Here is a 22,482-nt window from a genome sequence, read left to right on the forward strand (position 1 = left end):
AACAAAGTTCTACTTCAAGTATCTTTCCTTTTAGTGTTTCTGTTGCCTTCCTTTATCCCCAGTATAACTGAAGAGCAATAATAAACAAACATTTTCACAGATTTTCATTAAATAATGATATTGTAATGTATAATAACATAGTGTCTGATAATGTAATGATATTGTATAATAATGTCAATAATGTAATGAAAGGAACAAGCTAAATGAAGTAAGGTAATAAACTAAATAAGATAAATCCTTTTTAGGAAAGGGTTTCATAGCTCCCTCGTAGTATGTAGTTCTGCTGCAACAGATGTATTTACTAGGTTTTTTACCTAATTATCTTTCCTAAACTATGAACTATCATCTGGTAATAGAAAATTCCTGTTGTTAATTCCAAGCTGCAACCATGCACTTTGTACACTCTAACCTCATCCCCTTTCAGTAACTGAAGTTCAATGACCTGTATGATATTCCAAGCCTTTTCTAGTTTGACACTGCCTCCAGACTTTGTCATCAGAAAATGTCATAAACACACACGCTGTACCAAAATTAGCCGTGATACTATCTGCTATTTTTAGTCTCCAAGCTAATCCTAGAAAATTCTGCTGGTAACTTTACTCCAAACATAGAGTTTCCCTTTCAGTGTAGTAGATTGAACCTTTGTATTTGTGAAGACAGTAGAGTCAATCCAACATTGAGGAATTTGTCATTTTCTTTGTAATTTTGATCTGATTTCAATTAATTTCCTTCCTCTAAATTATTATTTTCTCTCACAGTGAAGCCTTTCTCCCATTGTGGGCTAATATTTGATGGGCTAATGTATAAATGGTTTAATAAGGTAAACTGGGAAAAAAAAGGCATTGTTTTTATCTGGTAGAAGGCCACTAGGTAGATCTCATAGTCTGACATAAAATGATTTTTTATCCTTCACTGTTTCAAATTTCCATTTATGTGGATATGTTAATTGTTCTTTCCCATGCTGTGTTTTTTTAAACCTTTCATACTATTAAAGTCATCTTAATAGGGTTGTAGTTTAATTAGTTACTTCTTCTCCTCTTCCATACTTCATTTGCTCATCTTTAGTAATATGATGCAATACTTGCCTCATTCACTTAGCCACCCCTCTGCTGTTCAGTTCACCATTTCAGGCAAAGGAACAGATTTTGAAAAAATTTTGTCATTACAAAAATAAGCTTTGTAAGGAGTAATGTGCTATTAGGAGCAGAACTGGGGTTCCTGAAGCAACAGCTATACAGAACTCACTTGGCTGTATGCCAATGGTCAGCAGATTCACAGGGGTTGTATCTAAACTGGGGAGTAGAAGGACGGGCCTCACTGTAACTGTACCTCACTTAAGTTAATGGTTGAAATGCCTGGTTTTCCTAGTCTGTGTTACTAGAAGTCACTGTGATTTACCATAAAAATGACTAATCAGTTTGGTCTGAATCATTCTTCACTATCATATGCTATGTTCTTAAAAAGTAATACTTTTTTCAGTTGTTTATATTATCTTAACCCTCTCAAATATATTTTGTAATTAACGTGATATTTTTTCCTGTATCTACACCAAAACAGGAAAGATATGCAGTGTTCTGACTGACCAGCATTCTGGAAAATCTTGGAATTTCCAAGGAGCACAAGTGAAAATGAAGCTTAGGGTATTCTCATCAGCTGTACTACATGTGGTACAAATCTTACTCCATAGCAGATATTTAAAATTAAATTCTTCTGTGTTGTCAGACCACTGCAGAGCTCAGGCATCTGAAACTGCCATCCTTATATCTTTTAATTTAATGTGAACAGTAAAATATTTCATTTAGATTTGTACAACATACATCTCAAACTTATATAAACATGCTATTCTAGGATAAAATAATAATTTCAGACAATAATAATTGCCTTATGCTGTAAAAAAGGAAGAAAAGGGAGAACTGCAAAATTTTCAAGAAGGAATCTGAACTCCTGCTCCTTGCCTTGAGAACTGGATTTTTCTTTGTAATACCCACTGTAAATGATGACACTTAGCATTACCAGTGATGACTCCAGAGAAATCTGATTTTTGGTTAGCAAAGAAAGCACATCAAGTTAGAATTTCTAAAAATCATGTGTTTAAATTTTGACCATTATCTGGTAATATGGAAGGCCTTAATATTTTTTACTAGGTTCTGACTCTCTCATATATTTGTCTGTCTTACTCTATTAACACACAGATCTGGAGCTTTCTTTCCTGAAGCCAGAGAATATTAAAAAGAAGCTCTCCTGGGCTGATGCCTGCCTTTCTCAACTGTAGTGTTCAAGGAGATGCAGTAGCTTATTCTATGTCTTTGTAGAATAAGGAGACACCATGTCTCCCGATGTTTGGTTTCTTTGGTTAATGTCCTGAAATGTAAATAGGAGGTCAGTGTGTACCGTGTCTGCTATTTCAGGGACATAGCTATTAAGATGAAGAAGGCCTCTGCTTTGCTAGGCACCAGACAAATGGATCAAAAGCGCCCAAAGCCTGTGGGTTTCCTCATTGCCAAAGAATGCAGTTTGCTTTAGAGTCTCATTTTAAATCACAGTGAATCAAGGGCTTCAAATATGACCTCTGAAGTGAGAGATTACAGATTCTGAAGAGACGATTGGCTTGTATAGATATATCACGCGAGTTTCTATAAATGTTAGGTCTGCAAAAGAGCCCTTCAAGCCAGTGGTCTGAAAATTATAGTCTTAGATGGAAAGGGTGAGGCTGAAGTGTGGAGTAAAGGACATTACCCCAACCTGCCAAACTGTATAGACTCTGAGGAGCATGGATTGTGGAGGAAGGTGTGAGTTACATTGTATGGAGACTGTTGAGCTCATGTTTTATTTCAGTCAGAAGATACATCACTGTGTCACCTTGGTACAAGATGTTTGCTCTTTTTGTTCTTTTCAGTATGACTCTTATGTGGTGTGAGGCCATAAAAAAACACCTGCTGGAGCTCAACTACATTTTTTCAGAGTAAATAACCTGAAAAGCTTGCATTGTTTAAAGTGCAGGGGAAAGTCTGTGAGAAGTTGTGTTCTACATGTTGAACAAATTATTCTTCTTTACAAAGCCAACCTCGTGGTTTGAGCCCTCTCATAACACAGTGTCTGTAAAAAGAAATGACTGGCTTTATAGTTTGGTTTAATGCAAAGTTCAGTACACAGACACAAGGATTGTTTAAAGACAGGTGTGTAAGTTGCTTATCTTTGCTTTTTCCTTTCTTCTCTTCTGTTTTGGACAAGTTAACCCATACGTCTTTAGTTATAACTTTGGGAAATTTCCAAAGAAACCTAAAAAATTATCTGAGAAAACTGTGTTTTCTGAGCTAAAAAAGATGCATTAAACTGTACTTCTATGCTTTCAAATTATACAGGAAGATTATGAAGGTCATACTCATATTTCAGATCTGAATAAAATTTTATATGCTGCTGTGTAAATATACACAGAGTAGTTCTTATGTGGTTTCTCGTAATAGTTGCTCTAGGCTTTCATCTGGTGCAATTTTCACTGAGTGCCATAATGACAGGTTCCACAAAGGCCCTCTCATTCATTTTTAGCTCTACCAATTCAAAATAGAAAAAAAAAAAAATCAGGACAGAACAGCCACTATGTAAACCAGACTCAGAAACAAGAACTTCTGCAGGTAAATCCTGTCTCCCTGCAATGGGGACTGGTCACTCTAACTCTATTGAAAAGCTGTATGTGTAGACAAATATTTAGAATGCAATGGAATAGAGATGGTTACCAGCACATTAGGCAAGGTGAACGCTGAGTAGCAGCAAGAAATCAATTAATTTTATGGGACAGGTCAGTTTAACCAGATCAAAGGGACTAAGCACAAAGGCTAAGGATCAAATGGAGCCTGCACCACAGCAGGTAGCCAGCTTTGAAATCATGTTCTGGATGAAGTCAAGTAAGACCTTTACCAAGCTAAGCAACTAAAACCAATGTGAGTTAGAACTAAGTCTAATGAGTGTGCTGGGAAAATACTATTATTAAATAAAATAATTTTAATAAAGCAGTAAAGATGCTCTAGAGGATAAAGAAAAGCTTATTAAGCAAAATTAGAATGATTCAGTTAGGAGGCACTTCAACTCTGTCCAAGTATATTTTTGGTTAATTGGAGGAGATTGAAATCATAAAAGGTAACATAAACAAGAAATGTATTTCCTGTCACGATCCTTCTCCTGATCATTGCAGGTTACCTTTCTATGACAAAATTCTTCAAATCTTCACCCCCACCAACTCAAAAAAAAAAAAAAAAATTGTTGAAATATGCATGAAACAATCCTGTGGTAATACTCTACCTTGTTCTAGTAACATCATACTCTCCACTCTGCTCTGCTAGCCAGTTCCTACAGAGAAAGATCTTAAAGCTGCCTTATCTCAAGGTGTAATTATTCAGGTAAGTTATTGAAATTAAAACTCTACATAGAGGCCTTTTGGCTTAGAACCTAACCAACTAATCCTCATGCTTCTGCCACTCTGTATGATAGATTGAATTTAGGTAGCACTCTATTAACTGCCAATTGAGATATGTAGATGATATTTACATGTTGCAAGCTAAACCTCTGTGTAACCATTTTTCCTAGTCAAAACAACTATGGTATTTAATCATCAGTGAATATGTAAACACTGGAAATGTTGAGATTATGTTTATTGAGCACTGATGTTTGTCTCTAAAATTAGCTCAGGAAGAACAGTTTTCTGAAAGGATGATTCTATATGTGAATGCTTGTATTCCAAGTAATTTAATATTGATCATCTGCTTTTATTTACAGACTAACAAGATGGGAGGGTTTCTATTAAGGAAAATTTGCATATGAATACAGATATGATTCTGCAAAAGGTACACCTTAGTTTACAAATTCAAAACTTTCTTTGTTTTCTACTTATTTAACTTCTTCCATTTTGCTTCCTATTCAAATAGTCCTTCTATTCAAATGTTCTTTTTTTTCAAATTACTGTAAGCTTTATTTTTCTTTCTCCTGTAACATCTTGAAAAATTTTTCTGCAGCACACTTTTTAGAGAACAAAACCACGCTGCTTAAACATTGTTTTTCCTGTGTGAATGTATTTTATATCATTAAAGCCAAACTGGGCAATAATGTTAATATGATAAATTATCCACCACAATAAATGCATCTCATGAGATTTCTCTAAATACAATTAGGCATTCTTTTGAACATTACTAGAGTTCTTTGTGGGAATTAGCTCGCCAGTGAATACATATTAAACCGTGGATTTCAAATGCCATATATAGACATAATCTTTATAGAGATTTAGAAATGTTGAACAAACTGCAGGCTCACCTGTCATGACCAAGTGAAACACAATGTAACACAGGAGTTCATGCTGCCCCAAACCAGGTCAGTCTGTCCCTTGGACACTTACCAGATTATCTGTTTGCTCCCTGTCCACTGTCACTGGGCCTGGTATGTATTAAGCTTCTGGAGTCTGAAGAGAGTCCAGGTGCTTCATTTGTGTTGGTATTGTGAGGTACAAACTATAGTGCTCCCCTCAGGAACTGAACATACAGTTCAACTATCTGACTCTCATCGCTGGTTTTGGCTCTTTAGGCTTTTTGTTATTGTTGTTGAAGCGCACTTTCAAGCAGAATTTGATATTTGGGGCTAGGTTTCAGTTCTTTGGGCATACATAGATGTGAAGGTAAAGACTTAGTGAGCTGCAAAAGAACTAAAATATGAACTCTCTTTATTTACAAGGTAGCAGATTTATTGGTAAAAAAAACAGTATCTAAATGCAATTCACTTTTACATTTCAAATTATTAGAAGTCTATCTGTTCAATGTGACAGGTCTTCTTCCTGCAATTTCTCTACCTGCTTTGGGTGAAAACGCCCATGTAGGTTAGTTCCTAATATTCGTTACGTTCTCAGCCTCTCTTACAAAAGACTTTATCTTAGTCATCACCTTAGGCAACCACGTAATTTGTAGCTTAAATACACCATTCTTTTCTCCTGCTGCAGACCAGAAAGGGTGCCCTGTAAAACAAGTATCTCCTTGTATAAAAGATAATACTCAAAATGTTACAATCTTAGGCCAACTTTCCTCGGAGTTCTGCTTCAAAGTGCAGGTATAAAAAATGGCATATGGACTTGCAATCAATGTTTTAAGTTTGAGATAACACAATTCATAATCAGGTTACTATAACCATTGTAACAGGTACATGAGTATAAATGTTTTCCACATAGACACAGTATATTCAGTATATTCATAACAAATTTTAACTTATCTGATTGGATTCTATATTAAATGAACCATTTTATATTGGGAGGAAACTTGATATGATTAGAACTGTTTAGGGCAGAAATATATTACAAGAAAGGAAGATTCATTATAAGGACACATGATTACAGTGCTCATGAAGTAATGATTCATTATTACTGAGACATTTTACATAGAAATGTCAGGAAAACTTTCCTGCCCGCTATAAATCTTCTCTCCTAGTATTTTTGCCTCCTTTTCTTTCCATTCTTCACATGATAATGAAAGGAACTCTTTTTATTCTTCTCCTGCTCCAGTATATCCTGAATGCCTCCAAGGCATCATTCTTGGTATTATATTTTTTTTCAGGATTTCTTCTCTCGATTCAAAATTTAAGCTTTTTTGAACAGCCAGGCACTAGCCTGGAACCATTAGCTGGTGTTGATGAATGAAATACTAGATTCTGGATGAAAGCCCATCTGCTCTACTTGTTGAAGAGTTTGTCCAAGATATTTCAGTCTTTCAGAATAATCTGTGATCTTTTTCCACAGGTGTCCCTTGACATCTCATTTAGCTCTACAGTTAGGGAATACTAGTGACTCAAGAGATTACTCCAATGAGTTTTTAAAGTTGAAAAAGTTTGCAAGGTCTCTGTTTCCAAAACCTTTATAAAACTATTTCTCCTTTTTTTACATTGTCTATAGTCACAAGAGAGAATTTTTAAGGAGTTAGGGAGGAGTCAAGGTCACTAGACAAATGGGTCTAACCAAAACAGACTGTGCCTACAGAAAAGAACAGTTAAACTGTCAGCTCTTTCTTTGTTGTTTCTCTTCTTTTTCAGTTTTGCAGGTCAGCATAGCAAATAGTATTGTTCTTGGACATCAAAAGGAATAAAAGGAAATAAATTATTACTGTAGCATTTAGAGACTCGTCTCCTGTTAGCTGCTGGGCTGAAAGCCTCTTTAAAAGGGCTAAAACCTTCAGCTCCTTTTGATTTGATTAAGTGCACTAATCATCTGTTCAGCTTGAGTCAGTGTGAGATCCAAGTACGAGCACTTCATAAGCTGTTCCCTGTGTCACTCTGACCAGAAAGCCACAATAAAGACAGGCTGAGACCAGCACCTGCCCAAGGCACCAAGGGGAGAAACTGCTCCTTGGGAACCAAGTCAGCTCTTGGTTAACAAACCAGCCAACTGAATGCTGCTGCTGCCACCTTTAACCTGAAGAGGGGACACAGGAAGTGACCAGCTCTAGGGTCAAGGTATCACCAAGACAATATGCAGCAGCTCTGCTGTTAACTCTGGTTGGTTTTGTATCCCACTAGGGATTGAAGAAGTTATAATGGGAAAACATAATTCTAAGTTCATTAGGGATGACTCAAACAAAGTATTTCAGTTAAAGTTGCTTCAGAGTTGCACATCTGGCAAATAATTCAATATTTTTAGCTTTCAGGAAAATGTCTGTAGTTTAATGAAATATTTTAGATTAGAGAAAGGTTTTCTCTGCTCTTGAGTTGCTGTATTTAAGCACCTTTTAAACTGAATTAGAAATGTGTTTTGAGTCTCTGGTAACTTTGGCCATTGGGTGTTCTCCACCAAAATACATTTTATAATTCTGTACTATTAAATGCCACCATGGTAGAATAACTTTATTGCATATAGATGATATAGTGATATTTTAGGTGTATAAGGAGACTTTGGTTTCAAAGCATTTTCCTCAAATTAAGCAGCTACAGTAAAATGAATAATTATTCATATGTTACAGAAGGAGAATTGAAACACAGGATGACAAGCCAAAAACTTATAAAAAATTAGTCATGTAGTAATTTTGCAGACCTATTTAAAGCATTCATTTTTTCAAGGATGTTTCTACATGGCTTCAGTAGTTCTGTGTAGTCCACCAAAACTTATGTCAACAAGTCTGATACTGAACAACAAATAGTGGAAGTATAATGTGTAAATTACTTTTTTCCCTCCCAGTACACATTTCATGATCCTAGTCCTCTTTTCTAACAAGCAGACTATTCTTTTCTGGAAACCTTCAATGTTTCGCTTTTTCAGTGGTGATTCATACAAAGCTACATTTCAAAGTTAATGGTTCTGTGGCAACTCACCAATCTATCTTACAGTATCCACTAGTATAATACTTATAACACTTTTCTACAGAACATTTTTTCCCATCTTTTCAAGTTGTTGGGGGCAACATTTTACTTAAAAATTATCTTAGAACTTGCTAACTCTATTTAGAAAAAAAAGTAGAATTTTAAATTACTTTTTTTTTTTTTTCAAAACTGCTAAAGGCAACTAAAGCAACCTTTCTGAAAATTGCTTTAGAATAAATAATTCCTGGGGTAAATATCAGTTGGATTCTCAAAATATACCATGGTTGCATTGACAATCAAATAGTGTGGCCCCTACAGCTGTTTCCAACAGGTGGGTGTCCATATGATACAGTCCTCTAGTCAGCAGTCGAAAGGTCTTTTCAAGAGAAGATAGATATTTTTTGTCCTAAACATGTTATTCATAGAAGGTGGAATTGCATGTTGAGAACAATAAATTATTGGAAAGCACTCTAATAGTTCACTTCCCATTTGTAACAAATCAAATGACTGAAGAAGAAATTATACTACAAATACTTCTGAGAAACGGGTCTTCCTCATTAAAGAGAATTTGTTTCAATTCTAGTGACAAAAACTATCATTAAGTTAAATGATGTATGAAGTGAGTTGTAGGGAGCACTGGGCTCCTAGATGAATGGAGACGAGAGATCTCTGAAGGCTGCTCTTAGAAGATAAGGTTTATTATGGATGGTGAAAGGTCTTGCTTGGAGCTGCCAGACGCAGCATGTGGCAATGCCTGGGGGAATGGGGGAGGGGAGAGACAAGGGGTAGAGAGGATGCTCTACGAGAGGGTGGAAGTTTCAAGAGGGGGGAAGATCCAAGAGAGGGGAAGTTCCAAGAGAGAGGAAGTTCCAAGAGAGCGGGGATTCCAAGAGAGGGGAAGATCTAAGAGAGGGGAAGTTCCAAGGGGGTGTCTGGCCCCTCGGAGACCCCTTATCAGGGGGCTTCAAGGTGGGTTGGAACAAGGCTTGGGCCAATGGAGTCACAGACACTTGATGTTTCACGGGAGGGTTACAGGTGTGGGATGAACCATATATTTTGGGGGTTGAGATAGAACAGTCCATTTGACTTTTGGACTTATTTGTAGGTAAGGGTATTGTCCAGCCAGTAGGGGGGATTGTTTTCATCCTGGCTGTACTATTGTGAATACTTATATTTATCCATCCTTCCCAACAGTGACTAGCAAACAAAGTGGTAGAATACTTCTAGCTGGTGAGAAAGTAATTAAATAATAGGCATTATAAATTACTTTGCAAATATTTATATACAGTACATTTACTTAAATTGAAAACCATCTACTCTTAGAAGGAACTTCCTTTTCAACAGTTGTGATTTGGCAAAAACAGCCCTGGGGCCATTATGTCCTGACATTGTTGACAGTGTGAAAGTCTTCTGTATATTTTCATTCCTAAGAAAACAAACTGGTAGCTCACATTCACTTTCATTCTCAGCTTCAGTCTCCTAGTAGGATCATAGCTAAAGAGAGTTGGTCCTTCTTTGGCTTTAGGATAAGAATTGTGACATATAATTTCTTCATCTTTTGCTCATCTGACAGGAGCTTTAATTGCTCATTCTTCTCTTTGTTATCTTCCCTAAGCAACTTCTGATCTTCCTGCCTGATAACCTTCTGTTCCACTCCTACTTCAGAGATCCCACCAGGTTTAGCTTATTTACAGATTTGCCACAAGACTTTTTCTGCCCACCTAATGTTATGGTGGAGATGTGGAAAAAGAAAGGAAAAAAAGTAGATTTCTTAAAATGTTGAACAAAGGCTTTAATAGGAATAGGGAGAGAAAACACCTTCAAAGTTATACTGTCTTTAGTTCTGCTTCACTAGAGGTCCCTTTGTCTAGAGTTTATCAGTTTTACTCCTGTTTAAATAAAAAATACACATTTCCTTTCTTGTATCTGCCAAAGACAGGATGACTATATAGTACTTAAATTCAAAATAGACCAAGTCATATGGAAAACAAACATCTGTTATACTGACAAATATTTTTAAAGTTTTGAACACTGGAATTAGGATTTTTTTGGTGTTAATTACCTAAAAACAGAGGAGCACACAGCAAAGTATTAAAGTTTCTAAGCGTATGTCTATTTCCCAATCAAATTCAATAGCACGAGTGTCAGCAGTGACATAGGGCTACCTAAAATCCTTGTGTACCTGCAGAGCACACAGATAGTAATTTATCTTCAGAATTGTACTACTGTGCTCACTTGTAAAGTTAATTCTTTATGCTGTTAGTGAGAAAGAACAAAATAAAATAAACTCCATGTAAGAACATCACCCAACATAAAGCCCGGATGATTTCTTATTCATTGAATGACCTCTAGTGGTCATTCATCACAGCTTTTTACAGCAGTTGAAATGCCAGCTCGGAACATGAGCATTTTTTGATGAAATATAGAGCATGCGAATCAATTATTTTCAAAACTGTGAATTTTTTTCTCGACCTCTGGCACTGTCAACATCATATTTTATTTCACTTTATACAGTGAGCTCTGGGAACTCTGCAGGAGTTTTAAGCCGGAGTTCTAGCAGCTGCATTGCCCCTTGCTGCTTTCTCTTTACTAGACAGTCTTTGAAATCTCCCTCAGCTGCTTTGAAATTTGTCAGAGACACCCTTCTGTCATCCAACACAGCCTTGAGTGTATTCGGTTACCTTGATAAGCTCTGTTCAGCTTCTCATAACATCATTGTATTACCTGAAAAGGGCCACCAAGCATCACCTCTCACTGCTGGCCAAAGTAGACCTCTTCATTCTGAACGTAGATGGCACATGCAGTGGGCTTATCTGTCTAAAGAGCAAACTCAGCAGATTTAATACTTGCAATATAATTGGGAAGAGAGCTCTAATCCTCAGTATTGTGGGACATGAAAAGAAATCTGAGTTAAACATTCAGCAATATGTCAGAAAACAAATGCTAGTCTCATCACTCAGGAGTTTTATCAGCATTTCTGCTGATCTTTTTGTGGCTTCTTTAAACAGTTGGGCCAGATTGTTCTGCTGGACATGTGTATCAGTCCAGATATTAAAGAATTTATTAAAAACTTTTGCAAAAGACGGAAAATAGGTTCTGAGAAATAGCTCCTCTATTCCTATCTTTCTCAACTATGGATGTTACACAGAAATTTTTATATTTTATTTGAAAAATAACAGTAAATATCTGCAATGCAAACTCCATTACAGGTGAAGTATGTTAATTTTGTTAATCTCAGGCAGCTTTTGACAGTCATCTTTTCCACTACACAAACCTGGTAACAGTAAGAATAGCACTTCTAACAGAAGATCAGTGAATAAGGAATTTATGGTTGAAAGCCTTTAAAGATTGTTTCATAGCCCTACTTTCCAGTATTGAGAGATAATTGAGAGGAACTTGAACAAAATGTTTAATCTGTTTAAAGGGCACTCTGAAATTCTTGATTACTAGATTAGTGTTAAAAGAAGAATGGTCTATGTGAGAAATGGAGTTTGGAAACTATGCTGACAGAACAGTGATGAGCTTTTTCTATGTAGGTAGCATAATCTACATTGAAGATGGGTTTTTCTTTCAAAAAAAGAAAAAAAAGCAAAACTGTGAACAGCCTGTATGACTGCTTGAGTTTTAGTGCTCTGGATATTTTGCAAGGAAAAAAAAACCAAAAGAACAGATCTGTAGATGTGTATGTCATCGCAATTTGATCAGAATGCTTACCAGAGGAGAATTCCAGTATTAAAGGAATTTATTCCCTAATTTCTCATTCATTTTATTGTAAGTGACAACAGTAGGTGGATTCTAGAGAATGCTTCATTAATATTTTTTTTTTCTTCCTAGAAATAAGAGAACATGCATCTTAAAAGTAATATTTATAGCTAAGGCATTTCTGGGCTTGCATACTAAGTCACATACAATCATTGAACCAAAGTATTAGAAAATACTTCGTCTCTAGTCTGTAGTCAAGTCTAATCCAGACCTTCTTCTTATGTTAGAATTGATGTCTAGAAGCTAGTCAAAATATTTGTTTCTAATATCCAATATTTTTTAACATCTAAAGCTTGATTTATCTCTGTTGAAACAGCTTGATTTATCTCTGTTGTTTGGTGAAACACTGTAGTAAAAAGTATCAGATAAAATAATTTTTTAGTATTGTAATTAAATATTTTTTTTTCTTTGAAATGCTGATTTTTCCACTGAAAATTTCCATTTTTCTTTGTAATATGACCTAAGAAGAAATCTTCTTGTCTTGTTTCTAATATAATCAGTTGCTCAGATTTTAGTGGAGATTGAAACTGTAAGGTACCACATGTCTCCTCAGTAATTTTAAATTATACACATTGGGACTCTTACTATATGTTTGTGATTAATTAGTATTAGATAGTATAATTTGCTATGCAAAAGCTAACTCAACAAAAAATAATTTTCTATGTAAGTGGCCCTATGTAGAATTGAAAGGATTTCCCTGAGTTGGTCTGGTCAGCATGTCTGTGTGCACAATTTGCTTTGGGCTGAGAGTCCTTCTTAAGGGGTATTATGTGCATGTACAGTGCTTTGCCTAAAACTTCGTCTGTGCTCAAAGACTATTTTTTCCCAACCTTCCTATCAAAATCCAACATAGATTCTTTAACTAGTCCTTGTTCTGGATATTAAGATTATAGTATTTTGTTTTTAACAAGTAACTCAATTGTAATGTAATTTCCCTTTTTGAAGCTAAGCCCAAAATCAGTGGATATTTTGGTTTGTTGCTGCTGCAAGACATTAAATCCAAATTTATTATTGTCATTTTACAGAGTAGCTCTTCGACAGAAGTATTCAGCATCAAAATCAGCTGAAGGATACTAAATCCTGGTGGTTCTTTCAGAGGTGGAGTAGATATTCTTTTGGGGGATTCAGACTAGCCAGAAATATAGTTAATGAACTTTTAGGTCAATTCTGCCTTCATTCTCTGAGCAGAATTTAAAATTTAGCAATGGCACAGCCTTAGCTCCATAAACAGCTCTATTAGCTCCACAGGGAGGGGTTGGAAGAGCACTGTCATGAGAAGAGTTTTTGAATTCAGCTTGGATGAAGATTAAGAAATAGCAGCAATTCACATTGACCTGCATTTCCCTAAGGGCTCCCACAGAAATGTGCTTTTGAAGTTCAGGAAATACCCAACTTGCATATCAGAATAAATCCAATCATGAAAGATTTCAGGAAAGTGCAATTGGAACCTACCCCTTAATAGCCTTGCAGAACTTGCACATTACCTTACAGAGAATTCATAGGTAAAGAATTAATTCCCCAAATCTTTGTATAAATGCATATATATTTGCTTCCTGTGTTTAAAGAAAGTTCTTTTCATCTCCCTCTTTAATAGTTGGAGGAAGTTAAGTTAAAGATGCAAAATGTGTTGGCAGCACTGGATGGACTTACATGTCAAACTTCTGTACAATTAAATTACATTTACATTTTCACTGAAACATCTTTGACAGGAGCTGATGAAATTTGACCTATGCTTCTGACATGTAAAATGTGTAAAAGTTGGTTATTGTCCAATAGATTGCATTAGGAAGAGCATTTCCAGCTGTTTGAGGGATGTGATACTCTCCCTCTATTCAGCCCTGGTGAGGCACATCTGGAGTACTGTTTCCAATTCTTAGCACAAGAGAGACATGGAACTCCTGGAGCAGGTCCAGTGGAGAGCTACAAAGTTGATCAAAGGAGCATCACTCCTATGAGGAGGAAGGGCTGAGAGAGCTGGGCCTGTTCAGTCTCGAGAAGACACAGAGAGGTTCTCATCAGTGGCTGTAAGAATCTGGAGGGAGGGTGCCAAGATGATGGATCCAAGCTCTTCTCAGTGGTGTCAAGCAATAGGACACAAGGCAACAGGCAGAAACGGATGCACAAGTTCCACTTGACTATGAGCAACTTGGTCGCTGAAAGGGATCCCTGCCCATGGCAGGGGACTTGGAAGTAGATGATCTTTAAAGTTCTTTCCAACCCAAGCCATTCTATGATTCTGGTTCTACAAGGAAGAACTTCAATATGGTGCAGGTGAACAGTGAAGCAGATTGCACAGGGAGGCTGGGGGGGTTTCCCTCACTGGAGATACTCAAGAATCATCTAGATGCAATCCTGTGCATTGTGCTCCCTGCTTGAGCAGGGAGGTTGGACCAGACGAGCCCACCAGTGTTCCCTTCCAGACTCACCAGTTTTGTGATATACCTCATCCAAGTGTGTGCCTTTACTATAATATTTTACTATACTATATATGCATATGTATAGATTATTTTAGAATGTTAGTGTAATCATAAAAGGTGATTTGTTTCAGGAATTGCTGTTCAGAAAGGGTTTTTTATTACCTCTAAGATTATGTCATCTGTCTGATCACTAGTGTCTACATTTGCAGACATACTTCATATTTCACTTGTATATATCAGTTCATTCATCAAGGTTTCTTCAACAGTTTCTGGAAGGAATCATGCAGCTCCCCACCTTTGGTCTGTTTGGGCAGCATTGTGTATTCATGCTGATCAATGCAATTGCATTTTCTTCTCTTGTGGTTTTTCAAACAGTAAATACCATTGCCTAAAACTTCACCAGTGCTCAATGCCTTGTTTTCTCAATCTTCAAATCAGAATGCAACATTTCTTTAGAAAGTAGGTAGCAGAAAAGATCCTGGGATGGGATGGAACTTCTTGCTGTTGAAGAACTGATGAAGGCTAAACTCCTATGCAGACTATTTAAAAAAAAATCCAGTGTTTTGCTCCCAGCCCATGTGTGAGTATTACACACATGGCCAAATGGACCTGTAAGAAATCACTGCTGCATAGTTAAGTGCCTTTGGTTTTGGATTTAATTTACAACTCTTGCAAACTACTGTTTTCCCACTATTGCATCTCAGAGTACAGAATGAACAGTACCAACCTATATCAATACAATCAGAATAAAATAACAGTAGAATTTAAAAAAGATCGTTACCACAAATTACACTGAGAATTACTCTTAAGCCATGTAAAACAATGTTGTGAAAGCACACTAACCCAGCATACCCTAGACATAATTGAATAGACAGCAGGTGGAAGCTCTCAAGTCACTGTTCCACAGCAGTGTGCTGGTTCTCTTTCCATAAATGGGAGAGCATTGCATGGGAGATTTTGCCTGGCTCTGTCACTATTTGTCATGATCAGAATACAGCCAGGGACCATCTGTTGAACAGTTACTTGCAGGGCAACATGTGGTATAACAGTGAAATGAAGCCTAAATAATTAACCGCAATTTTTGAATTTCTTAGTTACTTTGTATTAATTTCATCAGACCTTCAAATTGGCTGAGACAATTTCTGACCAATTTTCTTGATTTCAGAGACATTATCTACTTTGCATAAGGATTTTAATCAGAGTATTAATACCTGCTATTAAGCCAACACCTTCTTTTCTTTGGAAAGGTTGTCTTTCTGATATAGCAGGAGTAAACATTGATCCACAATGTTTTATTTCCTGTTAAAACTGTCAGTGAACAAACACGCTCCAGATGTTGATTAGCCTAATGTTTTTACAGTAAATGCAACTCCTGTGATTACAGCACCATTTCCTCCAGTAACACTTAAGTGCTGAAGTACTTTCTTTCTTGAACTATTGTAAGTGGATATATTTATACAGTAAATGCCACTCCTCTTAGCATGGCATCGTCTCCACCTTAAGATTAGCACCTAACTGCTAAACCCGTTCCGTTCTGGAAATAAGAACCTAAGAACTTCTAGCTCTAAATCCACAGTAAGAGACATTTCCTAGAGCGCTGCACGGGATGAACTTTGTTGGAGAAATTTTTGTCACGGAATAATGCGACAGCCACTTCGCACATTCCGTCCCGAGCTTTTCCCAAGGGGCGTAGCAGCCTCTCCTCTGCGCTAAGTGGAGAAGGTGGGGATGACACACTCAAGAGATAACATCTCTATGTTCTCTATGCCGGCCGAGCAGAACGCTGTAGCGCAGAGCGGGTGGGAAGTGCACCATCAGCGCGGCTGGAAAAGACCTCTCGGATCATCGAATCCAACCTGTGACCGAAGACCTCTTTGTCAACCAGAACACGGCACCAAGTGCCACATCCAGCCTTTCCATCCGTTCCCGGGGCAGCCCATTCCTTCGCCCTTTCTGTGCAGGAATTCCTCCTAAGGTCCAGCCTACACCTCCCCCGGTGCAGCTTCAGCCTATCTCCTTTCGTTACAGCTTAGGGCTGTGTCCTCTTGAATGAAGCGTGCTGCGTTCGTGGGCGCAGGGCCGGGCCGCGGGGCGCGGCAGGGTCATGGACATGGGCAGGGACACGGGTAGGGACAGGGGCAAGGACATGGACAGGGACACGGACACCCACGAGCCCACGAGCAGAGCCGGCGGCGACAGCGGAAGTGGCGGCGGCCGCCCCCCCGCGCACGTCACGGCGCGGCGCAGGCGCGTGGCGGGGCTGCCGTGGCTCCCTCTCCCCTCAGCCGCCTCCCTCCTTCCCTTCTTCCCTCCTTCCCTTCTTTCTTCCTTCCCTCCCTCCCTCCGTCCCTCCCTCCCTCCGGGCCGCGGCTCCTCCCTGCACCACCTTTGGCCGAGTCGCGGGAGTGCGCAGACGGCACAGCTCCTCGGCGGCAGCGGCTTCATCCGCGCCGAGCATCAGTCGGGAAGGCGCGTCCTCCTCCCCTGCCTCCTCTTCTCGCTGCCCCGAGAGCCAGTGCCATGGAGCTGCCCGAGAGCCAGTGCAAGAAAGTCAAACTGAGCAACAGGGTGCCGAGCTGGGTGAGCGGGCGGGCGGCGCGCCGGTGGGCAGGTGGGCGTGCGGGGCGGGGAGCGGGAGGAAGAAGCGGCCGAGCGCCCTGGTGCTGTGGCAGCGGGAGCCGGGCCGGGGGCTCGGTGCGCCGCTGCCCGCCCGGGCCGGGAGGGGTGCGGGCGGGCGCGCGGCGGGGCGAGCCCGGTCACGGAGCGGCGGCGCCGGGGCCCCGAGGGCAGCGCGGCCGGGGAGCCCCGCCAGCGGCCCGGGCGGCTCTGGGGAAGGGCAGGAAGCCCCTCCGGAGAGGACCCGGCGTCCGTAGGATTCATCCCTGCCCCTTCCGCTGTAACCCCTCGGCTTCCAGCTTTTTGGAAGAAGGAAGACTTAAGAATGCGATGTACAATGTGGCCATTCATAAACTTGGGTTGGCCAGAGACTGGGCTTCTTTGTATAGCGGGTGTTATGTGGAAAACTGTCGAGACTGGACTTAAAAAAATCTAACCAAAGCCTTCATTCTTGTTAGTAAAGATGGGGGAAGATCGGTTTACAGCAAAGACCAAAATGTAGCTATTTAGAAGAGACATTGCAGGCCTTTAAGAACATTTGATACCTCTGATGATGCAAGACAAGTGAAAATAAAAAGAAAGTATGATTTCTTTAAATCAATGCTGAGTTGAAACAGGCAAGACATAAGATCCAGAAAACATTTGATACGAATGTAAGAGTGTAAATCAGTCTTTGAAGTCTTGCTGTGAGTAGTGCAGGCCACAGCTTTCTTGATAAAAGCAGCTGTTGCCTGGAAAACGGGGAAGTTGCTGTCATACTGTTCGGTAGATGTTGCCTCTTCCAAACTTGTTCACATAAGAGAGTAATCAGCAATTTACATTCTTTCAATTTCCACTAGGAAAAAGCAAAATCAGATGTTTAGAAGATAGTGAAATAGACGATGTCTGTGTGGACTTAACAAAGTGTTTGCAAAAATTACTCTGTATCATTTCCTTAGTTTTAAGCAGAGCCAAGATAGATTTGTCCAAACTGGGGCAATTCCTTAATGCACATTAAGTATTTGCTGAGTTCAACTGAGGTTGGCAACCCTGTCTATGCTACGTGGCAAACAGAGGAAATCTTCCACTTCTCCCTTTTTCTTCAGAAGACCTCAACTGAAATGCTCTCTGTAAACCAATAAGCTTCACCAGGAACAAGAATGCTTCTGATTCACATGCTCCACAGGCAAATGTTCTGGCACTTCTGGCTCTGCATCTGTTCAGCTGAGAGTGAAGTCAAAGCAACTTACCCTGATGGAATTGGCAGCCCCTAGCACAGTAGGCAGAGCCCTGTCTTTCAGAACGTCTCTTTGCTTCCAGTGCAATTCAAAATACACTTCTGCCTGTGGATATGCTCTTGCCAAGCCCACCTCTGAGCACAGCAGTTACTTGCCGTTTCCAGAGCGCAGCACAGCCACAGACACTGCCATTAAGTGCAGAGTACGTGGCTTGATAGGGAGAGGTGTGGAACTCTTTCTTTAGAGTGGCTTGGATTCTAACACAGCTGAGCTGCTGTGTCAGTTTGCAGGTGACTCCAAATGAGAACTTGCTCCAATTGTTGTATTCTTGTTTCTTAGAGCATATTCAGTAGGGTAATTTTGGCTTCATTTTTTATCCATCCTCTCTGATGCCAGGCAGTGAGTCCCCTCCAGCACTGGTCAATGAGCTGTCTCTGCATTTGGTCATACTGGTATGGCAGCAGGTGGCAAGTAAAGACACACTCCTTAATAATATCCTTAGCGTGGAATTTCTTGTATCCACAGTACTGGGGAAGACTCTGGTTGATGTCTACTGCTGGGATCTTTCAAATTGTCCCAACTTTAGGGCACCTGGCAAAGGGGAGTTAGTCTGTGTCAGTGGCAGGAGAGCATGCATTCGGCAGCTTGAGTGGTGCTTTATGTAGAGGTGTGTAAGTGCCTTATTGTATTGGTATCACTTTGACAATCTGCTTTCTGGTTGGCTATTGTAAGGATCCAAATAAGTATTCTTGTTGTAGATGGGAGAAAATGTAATGCTATAGGCTATGGCAGAATATGGATTTGCAGACTTGTTATGTGTTTAAAAAAGTAAAAGATATTATTGCTCAGATATAATTTCTGGACTTGCCCTTCCTTCCCAAGCACAGTTGTCTGAATCAAAGCACAGATTTTCAAACCAGCATTTGAGAAAGTAGCTAATGGAAGGTATTCCTGACAGATATTTTAGTCCTGAAATCTCATATAAATATGTAGGTATAACCTCTGTAGCTGAATTTTTGTGTTGGAACCATGTCTGTTTTCCTTGCTTGTGTTTGTATGTAGACAAAAAAGATGGGCACTGTTCCATGTGCTTGAGTTGCTGTTTGGCTATTGAGCAGAACACTTTTCAGGGAATAAAAAGAAAACCACCAATTGGTTATCAGTGCTGAATAATATATATCATAAAAATGTGTTGTTATCAGGGAGTCACTGGTTTATAAGAGGCACATGGTGAGCAGCTTAACAAATTACCTAAAGAACTTCTGTTATGACTGGGAAATGAGAAAAGCATTGAAAGTAAGACTGCGATTCAGAGGGGAGGTTGATTGTGTTGCTTTTGTAGCTTATGGGAGTTCTTCGCTTGGGGAACCAACACTGGCATCTTAGAGCAAAGGATGTGGAATTAGTCACAGTTTCTTCAGTGTATATGGTTTATATGGAAACCATGTCTGTTTTCTGATCCTTCCAGCTTCAAGCTGTCCCAAGTTTATGATGCAGCTTGGGGAGTCTCAGCTTGCCATGGAAAGATTTACTTCTTTCCCCAGAGGTCTTGCTTTGTGAAAACTTAAAATTTTATATTGATCATAGAAGTACAATATTTTATTATTGCTTGGAAGTAATGAAGAATAAATCCAGCTTATGCCAGTGTGCCATTTGTCTGTTAACCATAAAACAATTAAGATATAATCTCTTCTTTTAGCTTGGCATTGTCTTTTGATCTTGGCATTGCAACTTGGGTTTGCTTTCCATCATCTGGATGCCTGTGTTCTTGCATCAAAGGTGTTTGGTGCTGATAGTCTGATTTGGCTTTGGCAATAAAAAAATTATAGCTGTAACTGGGCAAAACATCAAGGAAAATAAGAAAAAAAGTGTCATCTCAGGAAGTCTGTACATACAGAAGTTGACAGAGTTAGTATTTCCTTTTGACCCCCATCATCTTTCTTTCTTTCTTTTGTTCCTGTGGTTCCAAGGTGTCTGTAATCATTAATTTCTGTGGTCAACTACCTGCAAAGCTAAAATTGACCTTCATGCTAGGAGAAGTAAACAGGCGAGTTATCCTTCCTTCTTTATCATTGCACCTCTTCAGTGTGCATCCAGGAAAGGATTTCTTTAGTACCCCTTTTTTTACTCCAATACCAAGATGTTTGCCTGTTGGAGCAATTTAGATTTCATGTGAGAAACGAACCAGCATAGTGGGGGAGAAGAAAGGAGGGATATATCAGCATTCTCAGCTGATGTTACTGCTATAATGAAACACAGTGGACTGAAGCACTATTTCTGTTTAACATGGTGAAGTAGGAGGGAAAATATTAAGATAAAGTGTTTGCCTACATAATACAGAAGCAGTGTGTTGCAGGGTGGAAGACGTATTTTTGTGGGGATGTCAGTGTGGAAATATCGAGTGGCTGTTAAAAAAGCAGATAAACCTTGGTGATTAATGCCCTCTTTTTCATTAGCCCCTTTACAAAAATGTAGTGTGTCCTTAAAACAGTGGCTACTATACTGAATGTAATTAGGCTTAGAATTTTAGAATAGCTTTTTCAAAGAGAATTTGTGCATCACATTGAGTTTTTCTATTCCATATTTCCTTAGTTGAATTTCTTTTAACATTGTTAATATGGATCTTGAGGTGAGTGATGCTTTGATATAACGTAAAAGGAAATTACTGTTCTTTATATCTGGTATAATTTTGGTTGGTCATTTAATTTCATCAGTTGATAGTCATGAAATTTTATGTACAAGAATTTGAAGACTGGCTAAATAATTTAAGTGCACAAACAATATGTGCCAGTGAGTGTTTTTTTGTGCCACATCAATATTTGTAGTAAGTGTGTATGTCAGGGATAGTAATTAAAAACCAGGTTGTTGAAGATATGATGCTCAGCTTGTTCATCTATTTATGCTCAGTGGTGTGGGCAAACCATTATTTAATAAGAAGGTGAACATAATTCAGGAGTTTTTTTTTTTTTTCAGCAACAGAGAATGCCTTGCTAAATTATTAACTTTTTAGAGCACCTCTATAAAATTGGTTTTCTTTCAGAAGATAAGGGGGATTTGGGTACTGTTTTGCCTAGGATTAGTACTGAGCTGCCTTGTTTGTGTGCCTGTACACAGATACAAAAGGTGGGGCAGCTAGTGACTGGCAGGTGTGATTTTGGGTGTGTGCAGACTCTTTGGGCACTTCAACCTTTAGTCTTAGATGCCTGCTTCTGAAGTTCAGGTGGATTATTGTCCCTCTGCTCAGCTCGCTGGCTGCTCACTGCACACGTGTGTCTTGTCCTCTGGCAAGGCCTTCTCCTTGCTGTGATTTCTCGTCTCTGCTAAGTAGGTATTAATACTTTTTTTTTTTCATAAAAATTATGTATTTTTCATCATTTTAAGAATCCTTCCAGCCTGCTTCCTCAGGGTTTGTGTTTTGTAAACCTAATGTAATACGCTGATTAGGTTCATCGCTACTTTTCTAGTTCCTAGTTTCCTAGAAAAGAGAGGTAGCTGATGTAACTTATGGAATATGGACTGGAAGAAGTCTCCTTGAATGAGACATTTGACCTCCAATGTACAAGTTTGATAATAGACTAGTTGCCAGGGATCAAAAGCAAAGCAAATGTAGGTTTATATCTTCATGTAAGAGAGCTTACTGAGACAGTGGCATGGTATTTGTGCTTTGAGATTGCTGTTTATCCAGTGCCTGGTACAATGTAGTACAACTGCAATTAATGAGAGAGAATGTAGCTATTACTGTGTTAGTTTGAATGGCTGTGTACATTCATTATGTGCTATATAGCTTTTAATTGAAGCACTTCAATTATTTTTGTTGGTTTTAATTCCACACTTTGCTAACTGAGATCTCCAATTTTATGTACTGCATAATTGTTCCTACTATAAGAAGAAAGATTTTGATTTTTTGACTTTTTGACTTTTGGTTTTAGTAAGCTGTATTGCAATGACTTTGTGCATGAAACAGCTTTGTTTTGGGAGATAAATTATTTGAAGGTGACATGATCAGCAAGGATAACTTCATTTTGTATGGTTATTAGCTATGTGCAGATCGTGGTTTCTTCCGGGTTGATGTTCAGTGTTCATCTAATTTTAGTTGCTGGACTATCACCACTGAATTACAGAGTTATTGTGTTTAAAACCTGAACACAGGTTCT

General features: G+C 38.8%; 1 protein-coding gene across 1 annotated transcript in view; it reads left to right on the plus strand.

Moving 5' to 3' along the window:
• Positions 1 to 16,743: 16,743 nt before the first annotated feature.
• PAPSS1 (3'-phosphoadenosine 5'-phosphosulfate synthase 1) overlaps positions 16,744 to 22,482 on the plus strand; it is a 38,891-nt gene continuing 33,152 nt past the window's right edge. The window contains exon 1 of the mRNA XM_021525500.2: positions 16,744 to 17,075. Within this exon, the coding sequence (XP_021381175.2) occupies positions 17,016 to 17,075 (60 nt within the window). The 5' untranslated portion in view covers positions 16,744 to 17,015. The remainder of the gene's footprint in view (positions 17,076 to 22,482) is intronic.

The sequence above is a fragment of the Lonchura striata genome, chromosome 4, assembly GCF_046129695.1.
Source record: "Lonchura striata isolate bLonStr1 chromosome 4, bLonStr1.mat, whole genome shotgun sequence".
NCBI classification, from domain to species: Eukaryota; Metazoa; Chordata; class Aves; order Passeriformes; family Estrildidae; genus Lonchura; species Lonchura striata.